Genomic DNA, 16032 nt, shown 5'->3' with positions numbered 1-16032 from the left:
CAGCACATGTCAGGGAAAGTATTGGAGAGCCTCACTAAGGTTCTAGATCCAGAGAAGAAAAATAAATACATGGTGTGGTGTAGTCCTTTAGGTCTGAAGCCACCCAGCTTCCAATGGTATTGGAGTATTCCCAGCTAGTCCTTAAGCACAGGGAGGCCCTGGGTCTGTTTCCTTGGCCTCATCCAAAATCCTGTTCTCCCTTAGTGTGTTCCAGCCAGGGAAAGCTGAAAACTTCCAGCTTAGTCCTGCTGTCTTCGGGACTCCATGTAGTAACATCACCCAGCGTGGGATATAAAACATTTCCTCAAGAACATCCGTATATCCCTTTGTGGTCAGTCTCTCCATTCTCTGCCCGTAGCAATCACTGATTTGATTCTCTTCACACACACACACACACACACACACACACACACACACACCTCACTCCCCAGTCCCTTACCCCCTCTCTACCTTCTCTTTGCTTTCCTACGTTCTGACTATATAGACCAGCATGATTTTAACTTTATAATCCTCCTGCCTCAGACCTGCAAAGTGTGGAGGAGTTACCTGCAGTGAGCTTCCCCTTCATCTGTTAAGTTCTGCCCATCCTGTCCTCTCAGGATTGGACCAGTGTTGAGAAGGTCAAGTCAGTGTGACTTGGTGACTACTAGTGTTTTGAAATTAAGATTTCCTAGGTTTAGAAACCCAAGGATTTTTTTTTTAAATCCAAGGTCCTGGTTGGATTCTTGGTCTGTGGATAGAAGGGTTTCTGTTCCCTGTTCTCTTCCGAGTGCTAACCCATTGCTGTCCTTGTCTGCAAGGCCTTAACGTGATCATAATGTTTGGCTAGCATGGTTCCTAGTCCATTTGGTCTTCCAGATTTTATCAACTACGTCTCGCACTGAGATTGTCATGGGGTCCACTTAGATCCAACACAACTAAACCCCAAGTCAATGCAGATGACAAAAGTGTATTGTAATCAAGCTGCTACTGATTGATCAGGGCAACAGAACAGACAGCATATTTAAGGTATGAAACCATGAAGCAAGGTGGAGCAGGGTGGGCAGAAGTGTCATCTAATCACATTTTGACATAAGGTGCTGAGCAAGGGAGTGACCATGAAACAAGAGAGGAGTGGGTTCCTAGGCCTGGGAACAGAAACTTAGTTTGACCCTGGCAGCAAGATAGAGAAGTTGTCCTTGAGATGTCTGGACTCAGACAGCTGTTCCCTTACAAGTTGTCCCTGACATGTCTGCACTCAGACAACTGTTTCCTTATAATAGAAGCTGTTCAGCTCTTGGGAAGTCCCCAGCTCCACTTGGACCTGGGACCTTGAATTTACTTTCACCCTATGATTAAATAGAGTCTAAAAACGAAATGGTAGTATTTAGAATAAGGTTTTTTTTTTTTTTTGGCTTGTTCCCAATGAAATGTGACCTCTGAAGTCTCCTTTCTGAGTTTTGAGCTGGTTGGCAAGCATAGCTCTAAGAAAATGAAACTTCAGAATGGAGGAACAGCTAAGAGCCACCTAGAAGCCCCACCATTGTGTTTTTAGCAAGTCACCTACAGAAAAGCCCAGTGTGCTTCCTTTGACAATGGGTACAGATCTTAGCAGACTGGTCAGTTCTAGGGAAGTTTTTCTTTGTCTAAATGAATATTTTATTTAGAATGGGTAAATCTATGTATATACTTATATTTATTTATTTATTTATTTACACTCCGTATTTTATTCCCTCCAATGCCCCTTCCCCCCTTCACCCTCTGACTGTTCCACATCTGGTACCTCCTCCCTAGAATGGGTTTTATTTTACATAAAAATTGAAAAAAATAGTAGAGTTCTCATAGGGTCCATCCTCAATTTCCCTTTATTAACATCGTATATTAGTATGGTATGTCACAATTAGTGCTATTAATAATTTTTTTGAGACAGGATCTTATGTAGCCCAGGTTGACCTCAAATTTGATATGCAACCTTGAATTCAAGGATAGCCATGAATTTGTAATCCTTCTGCCTCTGCCTCTGCCTCCCCAGAGCTCTCCAAGCCTGTGCTGCCACCATTGTCTGTCTTTGATACACCATTATATAGTTAATAAAGCACTGAATGATAAAAAAGAAAAAGACAAATTAAGTTTACACCAAAACGCTGTTCATTTTGCATATCTGTGATCTAATAAAGGCATCTTGTGGATTCTTAGGGCACTGAGTAAGGCAACCAGAATTTGAGCCGAGCCTGGCAGAAGAGCTTACAGCCTTATCAAATCCACTCTTCTAATTTTTTTGGTTTTTGTTTTTTGGGTTTTTTTGTTTGGTTGTTTTTTTTTTTTTGTTTGTTTGTTTGGTCGGTTGAGGCAGGATTTCACTATGAAGTTTTGGCTGGCCTGGAGGTTGCTGTGTAGACCAGGCTGGACTTAAACTCACAAAGGTCCAGCTGCCTCTGCCTCCCCAGTGCTGACATTAAAGATGTACATCACCATGCCAGGTCCATTCTTCTAAAATGTAATCCCCAACTCACCTCAGCTCCACCTGAGCCCTTTACTCCGAAGATCGATACTTAGGTGCAGGGTTAGTGTGTGGTTACGCCTCTACACTGGTCCGCTCCTGCCGTCAGAGCTATTTCATATTACCAGAGATGAAATGAAAACATTAAAAAATAAATAAAAAATGAGAGGGCCTGGAGAGAAACTCAGAGGTTACGAGCACTGCTTGTTCTTCCAGAGGTCATGAGTTCAATTTCCAGCAACCACATGTTGGCTCACAACCATCTGTAATGGGATCTGATGCCCTCTTCTGGTGGGTCTGAAGTACACTTACTTATATACATGAAATGATTATTTATTTATTTATTTATTTATTTATTTATTTATTTATTTATTTATTTTGGATTTGCTTTTTTCAAGACAGGGTTTCTCTGTATAGTCCTGGCTGTCCTGGAACTCACTCTGTAGACCAGGCTGACCTTGAACTCAGAAATCTGCCTGCCTCTGCCTCCCAGAGTGCTGGGATTACAGGCATGCGCCACCACCGCCCGGCTATATACATGAAATGAATATGTAAATCTTAAAGAGAGAGAGAGAGAGAGAGAGAGAGAGAGAGAGAGAGAGAGAGAGAGAGAGAAATATGGTACCCAGGAATATTCAAAAGGACTCATGCTGGGTTTGTTGTTTCGGGGGTGTTCATTCATTCATTCATTCGTTTGTTTGTTTGTTTGTTTGTTTTTATGATGTCATGTGCCTCCATTTCTCCCAAGCACCCCTTTGACAGTGTGACTCAAGAAACCTGCCAGTTAGAAGAGTTTCTGTGTAGCCTTGACTAACCTGGAACTCAAATCTGTAGACCAAGCTAGCCTTGAATTCAGAGATCCCCCTGCCTCTGCTTCCCAAGTCCTGGGATTAAAGGTGTGCATTACCATGCCTGGCCCAACTAGCGAACTTTTAAAAGACTGCTAGGTGCCCATCAGATTGGCATTGCTGTTCTTGGGAGCACACACTCCCAGTCCACACTGGCTGTGTGGCAGTGCCATTTTATTGCCCAAAGAAATTGGCTTGTTGTCCCTAAGTCTTTTACCTGTGACCTCCCTGTCACTCTGGGCATGGGTATTCTCTAAGTACCTACCTGTGTTTCTACCTGAGAGGCTAGCACATTTCTACTTTTCTGAAGTTCTTAAGTGTGAGTAGTTTATTGTCTGTAACAGAGATAGAACGTAGCTTAGTCAGGCTGAAACCTAACAGCCTATCATAAAACTAAACAGTCCCCAGGACTCAGGTACCAACTATATTTTATAATATGTTTCTAAAACCCCAATGCTCTCTGATTGTAAAGACAATGCTTTAAAAAGAAACTTGGTTGGTATGTGTTAGAAGTGACAATTCATATCTCTAAATAGGTTGCCAATGGGTTTCTAGAGAGCAAGGATGGAGACAGAGCGCTGAAGGGTCCCAGAGGAGGATCTGCCTTGACCGTGTGTTAGCATGTCAAGGCCATGGCATAAACCTTTGATTCCTACCTTCTTGCTTCACACGGCTGTCTCTCATATATCCAGAAGCACAGACTCTGACAGGGCTATGTTGTGACACACAGACAGATGGGGTTCCATCCTCACAGGGCAGAGCTAACGACCTCAGTCAACCAGCTGCATACAAGCAGTATGTAATGACAAGGCTATCCCCTGAGAAACAGGTTAGGCAATTCTATCTCCATATTAACATCACAAGCAATTCTGACACAAACCCAAGGCTGACTATTCCCACAGGGCATATGATGCATGTGTGAGACCACGTTAAGAGATTAAATCAAACACAAGAGAAAATGACATAATTGAGAAACTCAGAAACAAGCTAAGACTGCTACCGATAGAACACACCATGCTGTGTTACAGCAAACCCATGTTTTTAGGAGAAGAAAAGATGTTTTCTAAAGTAGCATAAATAGTGGACATCACTTATCGATATCAACTGTTACATATATGTAGTTCAGTGTGCTCCAGTTCTAGGAGGACAGTGTAGTAGGTATGTATTCACCAGCGTGACCACCAGTGTGGGAATGTGCTACACCATCATGACCTCACGATGTCATCACTAGACGTGTATTGCAGCTTCACTCTGACCTTAGAAGTTCACCATCATAGTCACGATCCACCTTGTACTTGAGGAGGTTCCAGCTGTGTGAAAAGATGGGCAAGAGGGGTCAGGACAGAGGAAATAGCGTGTGACAGTGCGACGGGCCCGTAGCAAGCCCACAGAAGAGTGGGTCATTTGGAAACGAAAAGAAGGAGCAGAAATTGCCTTACAGACTACTCTGTGCTAAGGGGAACAGCTGGCCGCAGCCCTGAGGAAAAGGGTGAGTGGTATGGCTGGGAATCCTTACCCAGAACAATCCCAGGCCATCATGAAGCCCTTTCATGGTATGCTGTGGGTTCTCCCAAGTCTCTGCACGATGGTTTAACTGGAGTCTCATGAGACTATGCAGCAGACCCCAGACCCACGATCAAATTAAACAGAACATATCTGCCTGCTTTACCTGACTTCTTCCCTGCCCTGTCTGGATCTTTGACTTCAGTTCAAACTCCTGCAGCTTGCCCTGTCACTGCCAGTCCTTTGGTCAGGGACGGAAGAACAATATATGTCGGTTTGTTGCATGTTCTATCCTCAGATCTCAGGTTCCCATCTTCCCCCTTCATTTCTTTCTTTCTCTCCCCACACTGCCTTGCATTCCTTAGGGGGAAATGCTTTTATTCTTTCTTTAAAACAAACAAGGAATCAAAACCTTAGGGACTGGGGATTTAGCTGAGGTGGTAGAGTACTTGCCTACCATGCATAAAACCCTGGGTTCTCTCCCCACAGTGGCATAAAAACCTAGCCAATGGCAGGTGGAGGCCAGGGGATCCAACATTCAAAGTCATCCTCCTTTGCATAATGAGTTTGAGGTAATTCTGAGCTATGTGAGGCACTCTCTCAACAACAACAACAAAAAAAACAACAACAAAACAAGCAACATAAACAATACCAAACAAACCCTCATACGAACTTAGTCAGATTCTAGTCTAGAGCTGTCTCTCAAAGGTGAAGGCCATGGGCCACATTGGCTGCCAAACATTTGAAATATGGATTAACACATGATCGTGTTCATTGAGAGAAGCAGAATGAACACCAGAACCTGAAGCACTGGCTTCCGGGGAAGAGATTATAAAGTATCTTGATTGATGGTGATATATATCTACATATCAAAATGACAATGTTTTGTAAGTTGGGTTAAACAGGATAAAATTTAACCCATCAAGCACCGAATTCATCTTGCCTGTTTTGCTTTGCTGTTTTGCCACTTGGTTTCTAGAACTCATGGCTTGCAGCATGGTGGGCAGCACTGGCCTAAAGGAGCTCAGGTGGGGAGTTTCATTCTCCTTGAAGGATTGGGAAACAGGGCCAGAGATCAGCATAGGGTATTTATTTGACTTGCTTTCTAACTTTTATTTTGAGATATAATCTCTCATTGAACTTGGACCTTGCTGTTTATTAGGCTGCCTCATGAGCTCATCCCCAGTGCCTGGGTTCCAGATACACGCTGTCACACCTAGCTTTTAAATGGGCACTATGAATCTAATCTCAGGTCCTCATCTTTACCACTTTTACCAACTCAGACATTGCCCAGCCTTTTAGGAGTTTAGGAACAGACATGGTGGTGTGCACCTGTAATCCCAGCCCTTGGAAAATGAGCATAGGAAGATCAGGAGTCCCAGGCCACTTGCAGCTTTATAGTGAGTTTGCGGCTAGCCTGGGCTACATGAGACCCTGTTCTTTACCACCTCTCTAGGTGAACAGATATGACAATAATGACAATAGGTGGCAGTAAACAGGTGAAATTGAAGTCAAAGACAGTACCATGATCAGCGTGTATAGAAAGAAGGGAAGCAGAGGAGCTCTAAGGAGACCCTTGTCTACTCTAGGTGGAGGAAACTCTACTCTGCATCCTCCTTTTCAGCTGAAATGCAGAAGGCTAGCAAGAGGCAACTCCACAAGTGTCATGGGCTAGACAAGCCCAGCAAACAAAGGCCAACATGGGGACCTAGAAGAGAAATCTGTGACAGAGGCGTCATGGCCAGAGCATGAAGGAGTCTTTGTACATGCAACAGTAGTTTGCAGAGTCTCCTGGAACCTTGAATAGCTAATAAATACAGAAAATGAGGCTTATTCCACATGTGATAGGGGACCCTCGAAAGCCAGAGGAAGATGTGGTATGCTCTGGCCAGAACAATTTATTTCACTGCTGAACTGTGAATATATTGTAGTGAAACAGGAGCTGCACTTTAAAAGCAAGAGATGGTAGGAACATGGGCCAAGATGGCGGTGTTGAAATAGAGGGAAATGGGCCATTGAGGTTAAGAAAGAAAGAGAACTTTGAAGAGCCTTTCTCTGACTTCCAACCGAAGCGGCTGGGTGATGGTTCACCTTGGGCAGGAATAGTTTGAGGACATGAGAAGAGCATTTTGGGGGACCAAAGTATGAGATCCTTGGAAGACAGTATTGTGTCTCATCCAATATAGGGAAACCATGGCAGAACAAAATACAGATAGGACCAAAGTCCAACTTGGTGAAACGATGAATTGTCTTGGGGTTACTTACAGGAATATGGGTAAGGGGTTACTTATAGGAGCAGAAATGGCTCAGAGACAGGTATATCACCAAGATCAGTGCCAGCTCCAGTGACAGCTCCCAAAGCTGGGAATCTGGAGTGTACTGCACAGCCTGCAGGCAGCTCAGTGGGTTGGGGTGTCTTTTTCAAGTGATTCAGTTGATTTAAACCTCTTCCAGGCAGCTCTGCTCATTTCTGCCTCTTCTAGGTTGGTCTGGTTTCACTCAAGTCTTCTTTGCAGCTTGGCTTCCAATCTAAGAGGGACTCAGCTTTTGTGTACCCTGGCAAGGAGGGCCCTAGTGAATCTGTTTAGTTTCAGGGTCTTCCTGAAGCTATTTCCAGCTGTTCACCTTCTTGCCTAAGGAGCTTCCTTGTGGGGTGGAATGTTTCAAACTGAGAGGAAACTGTTACACAACAGGTAGTTGTCAATGAGTGGGTAAGATAACTGTGGTCTGTCCACACAGTGGAATATTACTCAGCCATAAAAATAAATGAACTAATGGATCATGCTGTATGAATGAGCCTCAGACAAATTCCAGTAAGCTAAAGAAGACAGGTTCAGGAGAGAAACCACAAGGAGAGTGATTCTCTTTCTAGGAAATGGCTATCAATTCTGCAGAGACAGAGAGAGTAGCAGTGGTCTAGCGTAGGGCAGGGTTAAAGAATGGCTGTAGACGGGCAAATAGGATCTGTCTGTCGTTTTAAGAGAGGGAAAGGAAGTGCTCAGCATAAAGCAACAACCAAAGCCAATTAAATATCAACATGCAATTTTGTTTTCTTTCCTCAGGGGAGAGAGCAGAGTGTGGCACGACCAGGTGAGAGCTGGGGAACTGTGTCCTTGGTAATGGCTGCCTGAAGTCTGAGAGGATGAGGTGGGAGGGTGGGTGGGTGGTGGAGGTGGACGTGGAGGGTGAAGATAGCCTGTTGCAGGCCAGGGACACTGGATAGTCTTCACCTTTGGGGCCATCGGGGTGATGGGAGAGGGGACAGTAGTGGCTCCTGAGGCTGCATTGCAAGTCCATGCTCCTGCAGGCTGGTCACAGGGAGGGAGTTCTCACAGCTGCTGAGGGGCGGTGGAGGAGAGTTGATTCCAGGGTGGCTAAAGGAGCTAGCAGAGGCCATAGGCTGCAGCAGTGCGGCTGTTTCCTTCTTTTGGATATTATGTGGCCACTGCCCAAACTGCTGTATAGGTGCTCCAGGTCCAGGCTGGACCCTCAGTTGCTAAGGCTTTGGGGTTGGCTGATGCTGTGCTCAGATGGCCACGCGCATGCTGCTTACACATGGACACGTGCCCAGATTACCTCCCACCCTAACCCCACCCCCACCCCCCACCCCCGCACTGCCCATCATACTTTGGCTTGCAGTTTAGTGGGAACTTGGATGCACTGGCTAGACCAGTAGTATAGGGAACCCATGTTTTCTCCTGGCTCCTTCTGCTTCTCCCTCTGTGCTTCCCCTGAGCACACCAGAGCCAGTGAACACTTCCACTCAGCAGCCTTCAGTCTTTCACAGGCCTAAGCAGTCAGCACTGCCCTGCTGCCGATTTTCAACTGGAATCTAGTAAGTTGGCCCAGAGGTCTGCCCTCTATCATGTGTGGCAGTTGGTAGCTACTTTTTACCTCATTTTGAGATGGGGTAGGGCCCTCAGTGACCCGATGACACTCTTTACTTCCAAACCAGTCCTTTCCAATGGCCCAGAATCTTAAAAAACTGCCCTACTTGGCAAGAGCAAAGATGACCTTTGAACTCTTCCCTGGTCCTGGGGGAAGTAAGTGGGCGTGGCAAAGGCTTGGGAAGCTGTGGGATTTAAATATGTTGGACCTGGAGATTTAAGGCTTTCCAGGAATCCAGATGTTCATCTGGGCCCAGGCAGTTTGGAAACAATGAAATGATTCACAGGCAGGGCCCCTCCCACATGTGGAACAGCAGTTGTCACTTTTGAAGAACCCAAATTTGTTACTCTTTTGTTTTTCTGGTAAGAGAATATTGCTATAATACTCAGAGAACTTTATACCAAAGTGTGATGAACTGGGCAGTGTCCCCTTGCCTTCTAATCTGTAAAATGCAGGCAGGACATTGCGCCAGCAGACTATGGGGTCTGGTGGAGAAGAGCCACAGTCCCTTGGCCAAGTCTTAGGCTCCCCCCCTACCCCCAAGAGTGACCGGGAGATGATAGATAGAGAGATAGATAGAGAGATAGAGAGATAGAGAGATAGATTCTGTTTTAAGATAGATAGATAGATAGATAGATAGATAGATAGATAGGTAGGTAGGTAGATAGATATATTCTGTTTTAATAATATAAACCTGCTGGTAGTGCATGCCTTTTTACAGCACTCGGGAGGCAGAGGCAGACAGATATCTGAATTCAAGGCAAGCTGATCTACAAAGCGAGTTCTAGGAAAGCCAAAGCTAAAGAGAAAAACCCTGTCTCAGAAAAAAATTATATATATATATATATAAATCACCCTCTGAAATACTGTCTTCCACACTGGTTTTGGCCTAGGGCTTTGAGAAATGGAAGTTTGGCTGACTAGACCTCCCACTTAGGCATCCTTTCCCAGATGTCAGACCTAGCCAGATGTTTTCTGGCTCACGACTGAGCTTGTGGACCTCACTGTCACCCTGAAAGTGCTTTTAAAGTGAGTCCTCAAGGCCCCTCAGTGATCCATCTCTGCACCTCCTCTGTGTCAACGGCAGATTCTCACCGTCAGAGTCATCTGAGACCATCATCAGAGCAGGTCTCCTCAGCCAGATTGCTCTTGCCCTTGTCTAGTTGGCCCCTTTCTCACACTTAAAGCCAGATTTGTGAACGGCCTCAACTCGCCATAGCCCCGCTGTTCTCAAAGCTGTTCAGCAGTTCCTATAGGCAGACCAGATGTGCTAATGTACTTTGAAGAATTGCTAAAAAAATGAGATGCAAACACCCGTTTTTAATCATTATGATCTGAAGAAAGATCAGCCTCCCTAAGCAGGTTGACAAGAGGCTCTAATCCTTAAGAGCAGGGAGATGTCACGACCCATCAGTTTATATCCAACTTTAGTCAGCTTCCAAGAATCCGTCCACAAGCCCTTGAACATCAGTGCTGCCACCATTTTGGATACTGACACCTACATCTGTTGGGTGGTTTGGGGGAAATTCTTAATCTCTTGCTTTTTGTCGCAGACTAATTCTGAGGCCATGCCTGTGTTGCCAGCATATGCTAATTTTCATCCCAGCTGAAAGGCAGAGAGGGGGCCATTGTCTCTGGTTTCCTTCTCTCCTCTCTGTGGCTTTCTCCTGTTTTCCCTTCTCTCTCTCTTTGCTTTTTTGTTTGTTTGTTTTTGCTCTGCAACTGATCAGCAGAAGAGATGGAAGGCTTAGGCTGCCCCACTTTCCTTGGCTGAGCTGTCCCCCTGCTCCCCACTTTGTGCCCCACCCAGCATTCCAGTAAGTTGATACAGATTTGGTGTCATTCAAAGTTGGGATAGCTACGTTTCCTTGTCAGAGATTCCAACCACTACCCAGTGTCCCACGGGCCGGGGAAAGAAGACTCCATTTTCTTTTAAGCTCTGGATTTGGCAGGGAAAAAAAAATGGGGAATCATATCCTGCATTTATTTTCTTTTTATTCTACTTTGTAAAAAAAAAATTCAAAAACAAAATGCAGAGACCCTTATGAGTTCTTTTATGAAAACAACTCCAACTGGATGCCCTGGAGCTTATGATTCTGCCTTTTTAGTACCCGTGCCAAGATCCTCTTTCTTGCCGGCCACGGGAGATGGACAGACAGTTAGCAAAATCCCTCTCTCTCACTTCATGCCTGTGCTGGAGCTTTGAGTGGGAAGAACTGCGTTCATCTCTTATCTCTTGATGGATCCCATCTGTGTGGCCGCTGGCAAGTTTCCTAATTTCCTGTGGGCTCCTTTGCCTCCTAGGCCTGTGAGGAGGTTAATCATGCAATGTGGGAGAAGTGACCCCAGAGCCCAAAGTACTAGGAAAACACCAGTGATGGCATTGTCGTTCCCCTTATTCTTAATCCCTAAATTTGGATTTGTGTCATATTTTTTGACAGTCTTTTTTTTGGGGGGGAGGGGCTTTTACATTTGAAAATTCAAAATCAGAGAGCCACGATATGAGATCCCCCCCTTTTCACACATTCTCAAAAAAGATGTAGGGTTTTTTTTGTTTGTTTGTTTTTCTAAAAAAAAAAGGAAATGACATGGACTTAGCTAACCAAATTCACATAGATCCAAGATGGGCTGGAGATAATCTTGCCTGTGGTTTCTCTTCAGAATTTTGGTCGGGCTGTTCTTTTGGTACTCTTGATTGGATGGCATGCTGTTTGGACTCCACCGTGTCTTTGCCCGTTTGCCCATGCATGTCCTGGAGTTAGCAGCCTTTGCTCAACACTTAAAAACACTCAGGAGGACTTGGCTAGAGTGTCCTGTACAACTGAAGTACATGGACACAGGAAGCCCAAGGGAGAGGGGCAGGGCAAGCCTCCTTCATGTTGATTGGTTCCGCAGTCCATACGACTCTTGCCTGTGTGGGCTGAGGCTGTCCCTTAGCTGGTAGAATGCTTGCTTAGCATGCATGAAGCCATGAGCCCAGTGTGGAGGTGCATGCCTATAATCCCAGCACTGACGGGATGGAGGCAGGAGGATCAGGAGTATGAGGTCCTACTTAGCTACATAGCAAGTTTGAGGCCACCCTGAACTAAATGAAATTCTGTCTCAGAAACAAACAGAAGATTCTTGCCCATACACAGACATCAATCAAGACTTGGGGAAGGGGCAAGTCTTTGCTGCTCACATATGCCCGTTATCTGCCTGGCTGAAGACACACTCATTGTTCCCACAGTTTGAAGCAAACCATTTGAAAATAAGCTTCCTCGTTTGGGAAGGGTGCTTCCTCCAAACTTTCTAAAATCTCTTTCCCTGAAGGTCCCAGTATTGAGTCGGGCTAGTTTGTGTAACAAAATGAGCAAATAAGCCAATCCAGGCCTATGCATGGCAAGCAATTCTGGACATGGGTCAGGCGACCGTGGCCATTTCATTGTTCCTGGTGGACTGTGGTATGAGGATTCCCCTCCCTGTGGCTATCAGCAGAACACAGGGAATGGAGATCCGAAAGCAAAGCAAGACACTTTCAACCTGACTCTTGGCACGGACACATGGGGGGCGGACGAGTCTGCAGCTAGAAATGGCAGGATGTCCTGGCACTACACCCATGACTTGAAACATAAAAGGCAGACAGACAGACAGACAAACAAACAAACAAACAAACTTCCTCGGAGGGGACACAGGTAGAGGTGGGTCTGACTCGCTGTTCTTTTTCTCTGAGCCTTAGTTTCTGTAGAATAGGGCCGCATGTAATAGTTGCTGGGTTGTGTGGTAATGGGTTTGACAGTGCTCTGATCCAAAATGTGCTTGACCTGATAAGTGGGATAATAATATTCCAGGCCACCTATGGATCCTAAAAAGGTGCAGCTCACATCCTGACATCTATCTGCATGGCTCCCGGATCCCTGCAACAGAGATGAGTCATGTGCCTTTGACCTGCCAAGAGGATCAGGAAGATGGTGCCCTCAGTACACTAGGAGTTGGGCTGTGGGGACAGACTTAAGCCAAAATTACGAAAATTAACCCTCTTGATAATGTTTGAAGGTCTCTTGCTTTCTTGGGCTACAGATGGCACCTTTCCCCCTCCTCCCCTCCATCTGGTCTGCAGGATGCCAGCCTCTGGTTGGCATTGCAGGGGCTTCTTGGATACACCCCATCCCCCTCCCTAAAGTAGAATGCATTTGTGTTTTGTGAGAGTTGCCCCTGCTTGGCATCGTAGGTAAACTAAGATCTAAAACATCCAGAGGCCTTCAGATGGAACACGGGGAACGAATGTGTTGGGGGCCAGGGGCTCCCTCTGCATTTTGCGTTCTCTTCCAGTTGTGGGTTTGACGAGTGTCTCTCCCAGCGGTGTGTTTATGTTGGTTGCCTTCTTGATTTCTTTTGTTCCGTTTTCCCCTAGGCCCCCCTGTCTTCCCCCTAAACCACAGAAAATGAGGAGACCTAGGCCTCTTTCAGTGTATAGCCATAAACTCTTTAACGGCAGTATGGAAGCGTTCATTAAGGTACTTGCCGGGGAATCGTGGAGTCCGCGAATGAGTCCAAAGTAATGGCAGCCTCTCTGTCCCTGTCCCTTCTAGCTAACAGCTCTGGCCAGGCCCCTAGCCAGGCCCCATGCAGCTTCTCATTGTAGTTCATTCTTAGCTCCTAGTGGGGCTTAGTTTCATCAGAGCAGTCTGCTTCTGACTGAGTGGGCACTCATCTCCCTCAGCCATATGGGGAGGGCTCCGATCAGTCAGGCCCAGAAGAGGTGGACTCTCAGCTCAGTGGTCCCAGCCAGCTGGCCCCATTGCTCCAGGAGCTGCAGTCCGGACACCTGAAGGGCAGAGGAGGAAACTCCACCCTTCAGCTTCACCCCCTCTTCCTGAAAGAGAACTAATTGAGAACAGCACAAAGCTAGCTCCTGTGGGTTTCCAGACAAAGCAACTACAGTTTGCTAGCTAAGAAGCTACCAGCACAGGAAGCCATTCAGTTTTCATAAGAAATGTTCCTTCTTAGTGGTTGGTTTGAAAGATGGGAAGTAGAGTTGAGGTAGCCCTTGTAAGTGCCAGGTTAACCCTTGATCCAGAGCATAGGGAAGGTAAGAATGACTCAGCTAAGTGAGTTTACTTTTCCTGTTTTCGTTTATCAACCGGTATAAAAAGATCAAGCCATCCAGGAGCACACTGCTCAAGGTAGAGGTGGAGTTGAGCTGTATCCTTGGGGAAAGGGGAGGGGGGTCTTAGCCAGTTTTCTGAAAGCCCACCTGTAGCTGGTCTTTGCTACTTGGTGGCTTCTTCCTTTTTCACCCTTTATCCCCCTAACACGAGATAGGAGAGAAATAAGGATAGAGAGGGGAGAGACATTAGGAAAGCCCATGAATCTAATTTCCTTCCTTTTGTTTCTTCTTTGACCACAACTACTAACAAATCACACCCCCCACCCCACCCCCACCCCGAACAACCACTAACTGCCAACCCTGCCTGTTGGGACTCTAGCATGGACTTACCCTCCGAAGATTCCAAACATCACACAGTCACAGAAACTATCCATAGCTGGCAGAAACCATGCCTCTGCTAGAACAGGAGCCAAGGCATAGTCAGGCGCTGTGGACAGTCCAAAGTTTCCCCATATCGTCATACCTGGGATTAAAAGAAAAACACATTTTTATAATATTTCTGAGTTTTTAAAGAAACCAAAATTCCAAAATTGTCACTACACTCATCAGCAGCCAACAAAGACCATTTCTGCAGAAAAGAGGACTGTGTCAGTTGGGGAAGGGCAGAGTCCCATGGGCATCACTAGTGGTTTTGGAGTCACAGAGGCTGCCCCGTGCACCAGATTTTTGTCCTCTGCCCTCCCTCCTCTGGCAGGTGCAGCCCACACCTAGAGGACAGAGAAGGCTCAACCTCAGGGATGGGTGGAGTAGGCAGGACCATCTTAGGTTAGAGAAAAAGATTCTGCCTATAGACTGAGTCCTCAGAACAGAACAGAAGAGCTAGAGAAAGAGGAAAAGGGCTTTCCCCTGGACAAGGATAATGGCAAATACCTTAGAATACATCAAATGAGAACCCCCTCAGGGACCATGTGACCCACAGGGAGCTACCCAGTGGGTCACAGCAGGTGGGGGTGTGTCTAAAGAGTGCTTTGCTTCTTCACCACCCCTCTGTCTCCTCCTGTAATTCCTTCTCACTCACCTCTGCTTCTTCTCCATCAGTGGTATCAAACTTCCTCTTAGAATGGATTCCCTGGTCCACCAGAATTAAAACCTCCATGGAACTGAGGTGATGATTATAAGGCATGTCATTGCAAGCCTAAGGACATGAGTTCAGTCCCTACAACTTATGTTAAAGAGCTATGGATGGTGGCACACACTGGGAATCCTGGCCTTAGGGAATCAGTGGTTCCCTGGCTAGCCAGCTTAGCTTAATCAGAGAGCTCAAAATCAAGGTCGCTGGGGCCTGAAGAATGACGTGTGAAGTTGACCTTTGGCCTCCACAAGTATGCACACATGCATACACACACACACACACACACACACACACACACACACACACCATGAACACCCTCCTACTACTATCTCCAGACACATACAGAAGCTCCCGTTGAAACTTAGCTTTGTGACACCGCTGGAGATATAAAGTGTTAAGAGGAGCTATTATAGTGACACTGGTCAATTGGCTCTAAGAAACATGTCCATAGAGGTACCACTCATCTCTGTTGGAGTAAATGTCAGAGTTCTTAGAGGAATAAGTCATCTGGCTGGGGAAGAGAAGGTGGGTCTGTGGAACACAATAGCATGTCTCTGTGCTCCCTCTGCTCTTAGGCTCCCTCCACTCAGTGACGTTTAACAACGTCAGCAATGGACCCACTATGAGCAGAGTCACTGAAGCCCCACACGGCATAGGCTTACTGCGAAGAATCTCGGAGTTCAGAGAGGTAGCATCTGTAGTCACTCTTTCAACTACCAAGAGCGGAATTTCAGCTTTTAGTCCGCTTCTCATACGGTCTGAACGTACAGCAGACTGAGTCCTCGGCTCTGACAAATCTGGCCTATGAAAAGATTTGTGGTCAAACAATCCCACAGCATTGCTGTGATTATGACGAGAGAAGCTCCAAGTTAATTGTAGTGATGTTTTCTGGAATTGGACTTATAAGCTTCCTGGAGTCTTCCCGAGCCAACCTCTTATAAAAGCCAAAAAACATGTTCCTCTCCTCTCAGACTGAAGGAGACTCCATTTATATATTATAAGTCCATGGTAAAGCCCAGAAGGTCCACCTGTGGGGTTGATGGAGAGTCCCTATCCTACTTCTATGGAATAAGAATAAATCAACTCTGAGTTT

At 46.0% G+C, this 16032-nt stretch overlaps 1 protein-coding gene across 4 annotated transcripts in view; it reads left to right on the top strand.

The window, feature by feature from the left end:
- The window catches only part of Srgap3 (SLIT-ROBO Rho GTPase activating protein 3), a 229698-nt gene that overhangs the window by 177457 nt on the left and 36209 nt on the right, over positions 1-16032 (top strand). For 3 of the 4 annotated variants that reach the window (XM_052174488.1, XM_052174489.1, XM_052174490.1), the window contains 2 exons: positions 7893-7920; positions 13112-13214. In XM_052174488.1, the coding sequence (XP_052030448.1) occupies positions 7893-7920; positions 13112-13214 (131 nt within the window). Of the gene's footprint in view, positions 1-204; positions 614-7892; positions 7921-13111; positions 13215-16032 lie in introns of those variants that run through there. The other variant, XM_052174491.1, reaches the window with a different exon arrangement.

The sequence above is a fragment of the Apodemus sylvaticus genome, chromosome 2, assembly GCF_947179515.1.
Source record: "Apodemus sylvaticus chromosome 2, mApoSyl1.1, whole genome shotgun sequence".
Lineage (NCBI taxonomy): Eukaryota > Metazoa > Chordata > Mammalia > Rodentia > Muridae > Apodemus > Apodemus sylvaticus.
This window is presented reverse-complemented; position numbering and strand designations above follow the sequence as displayed.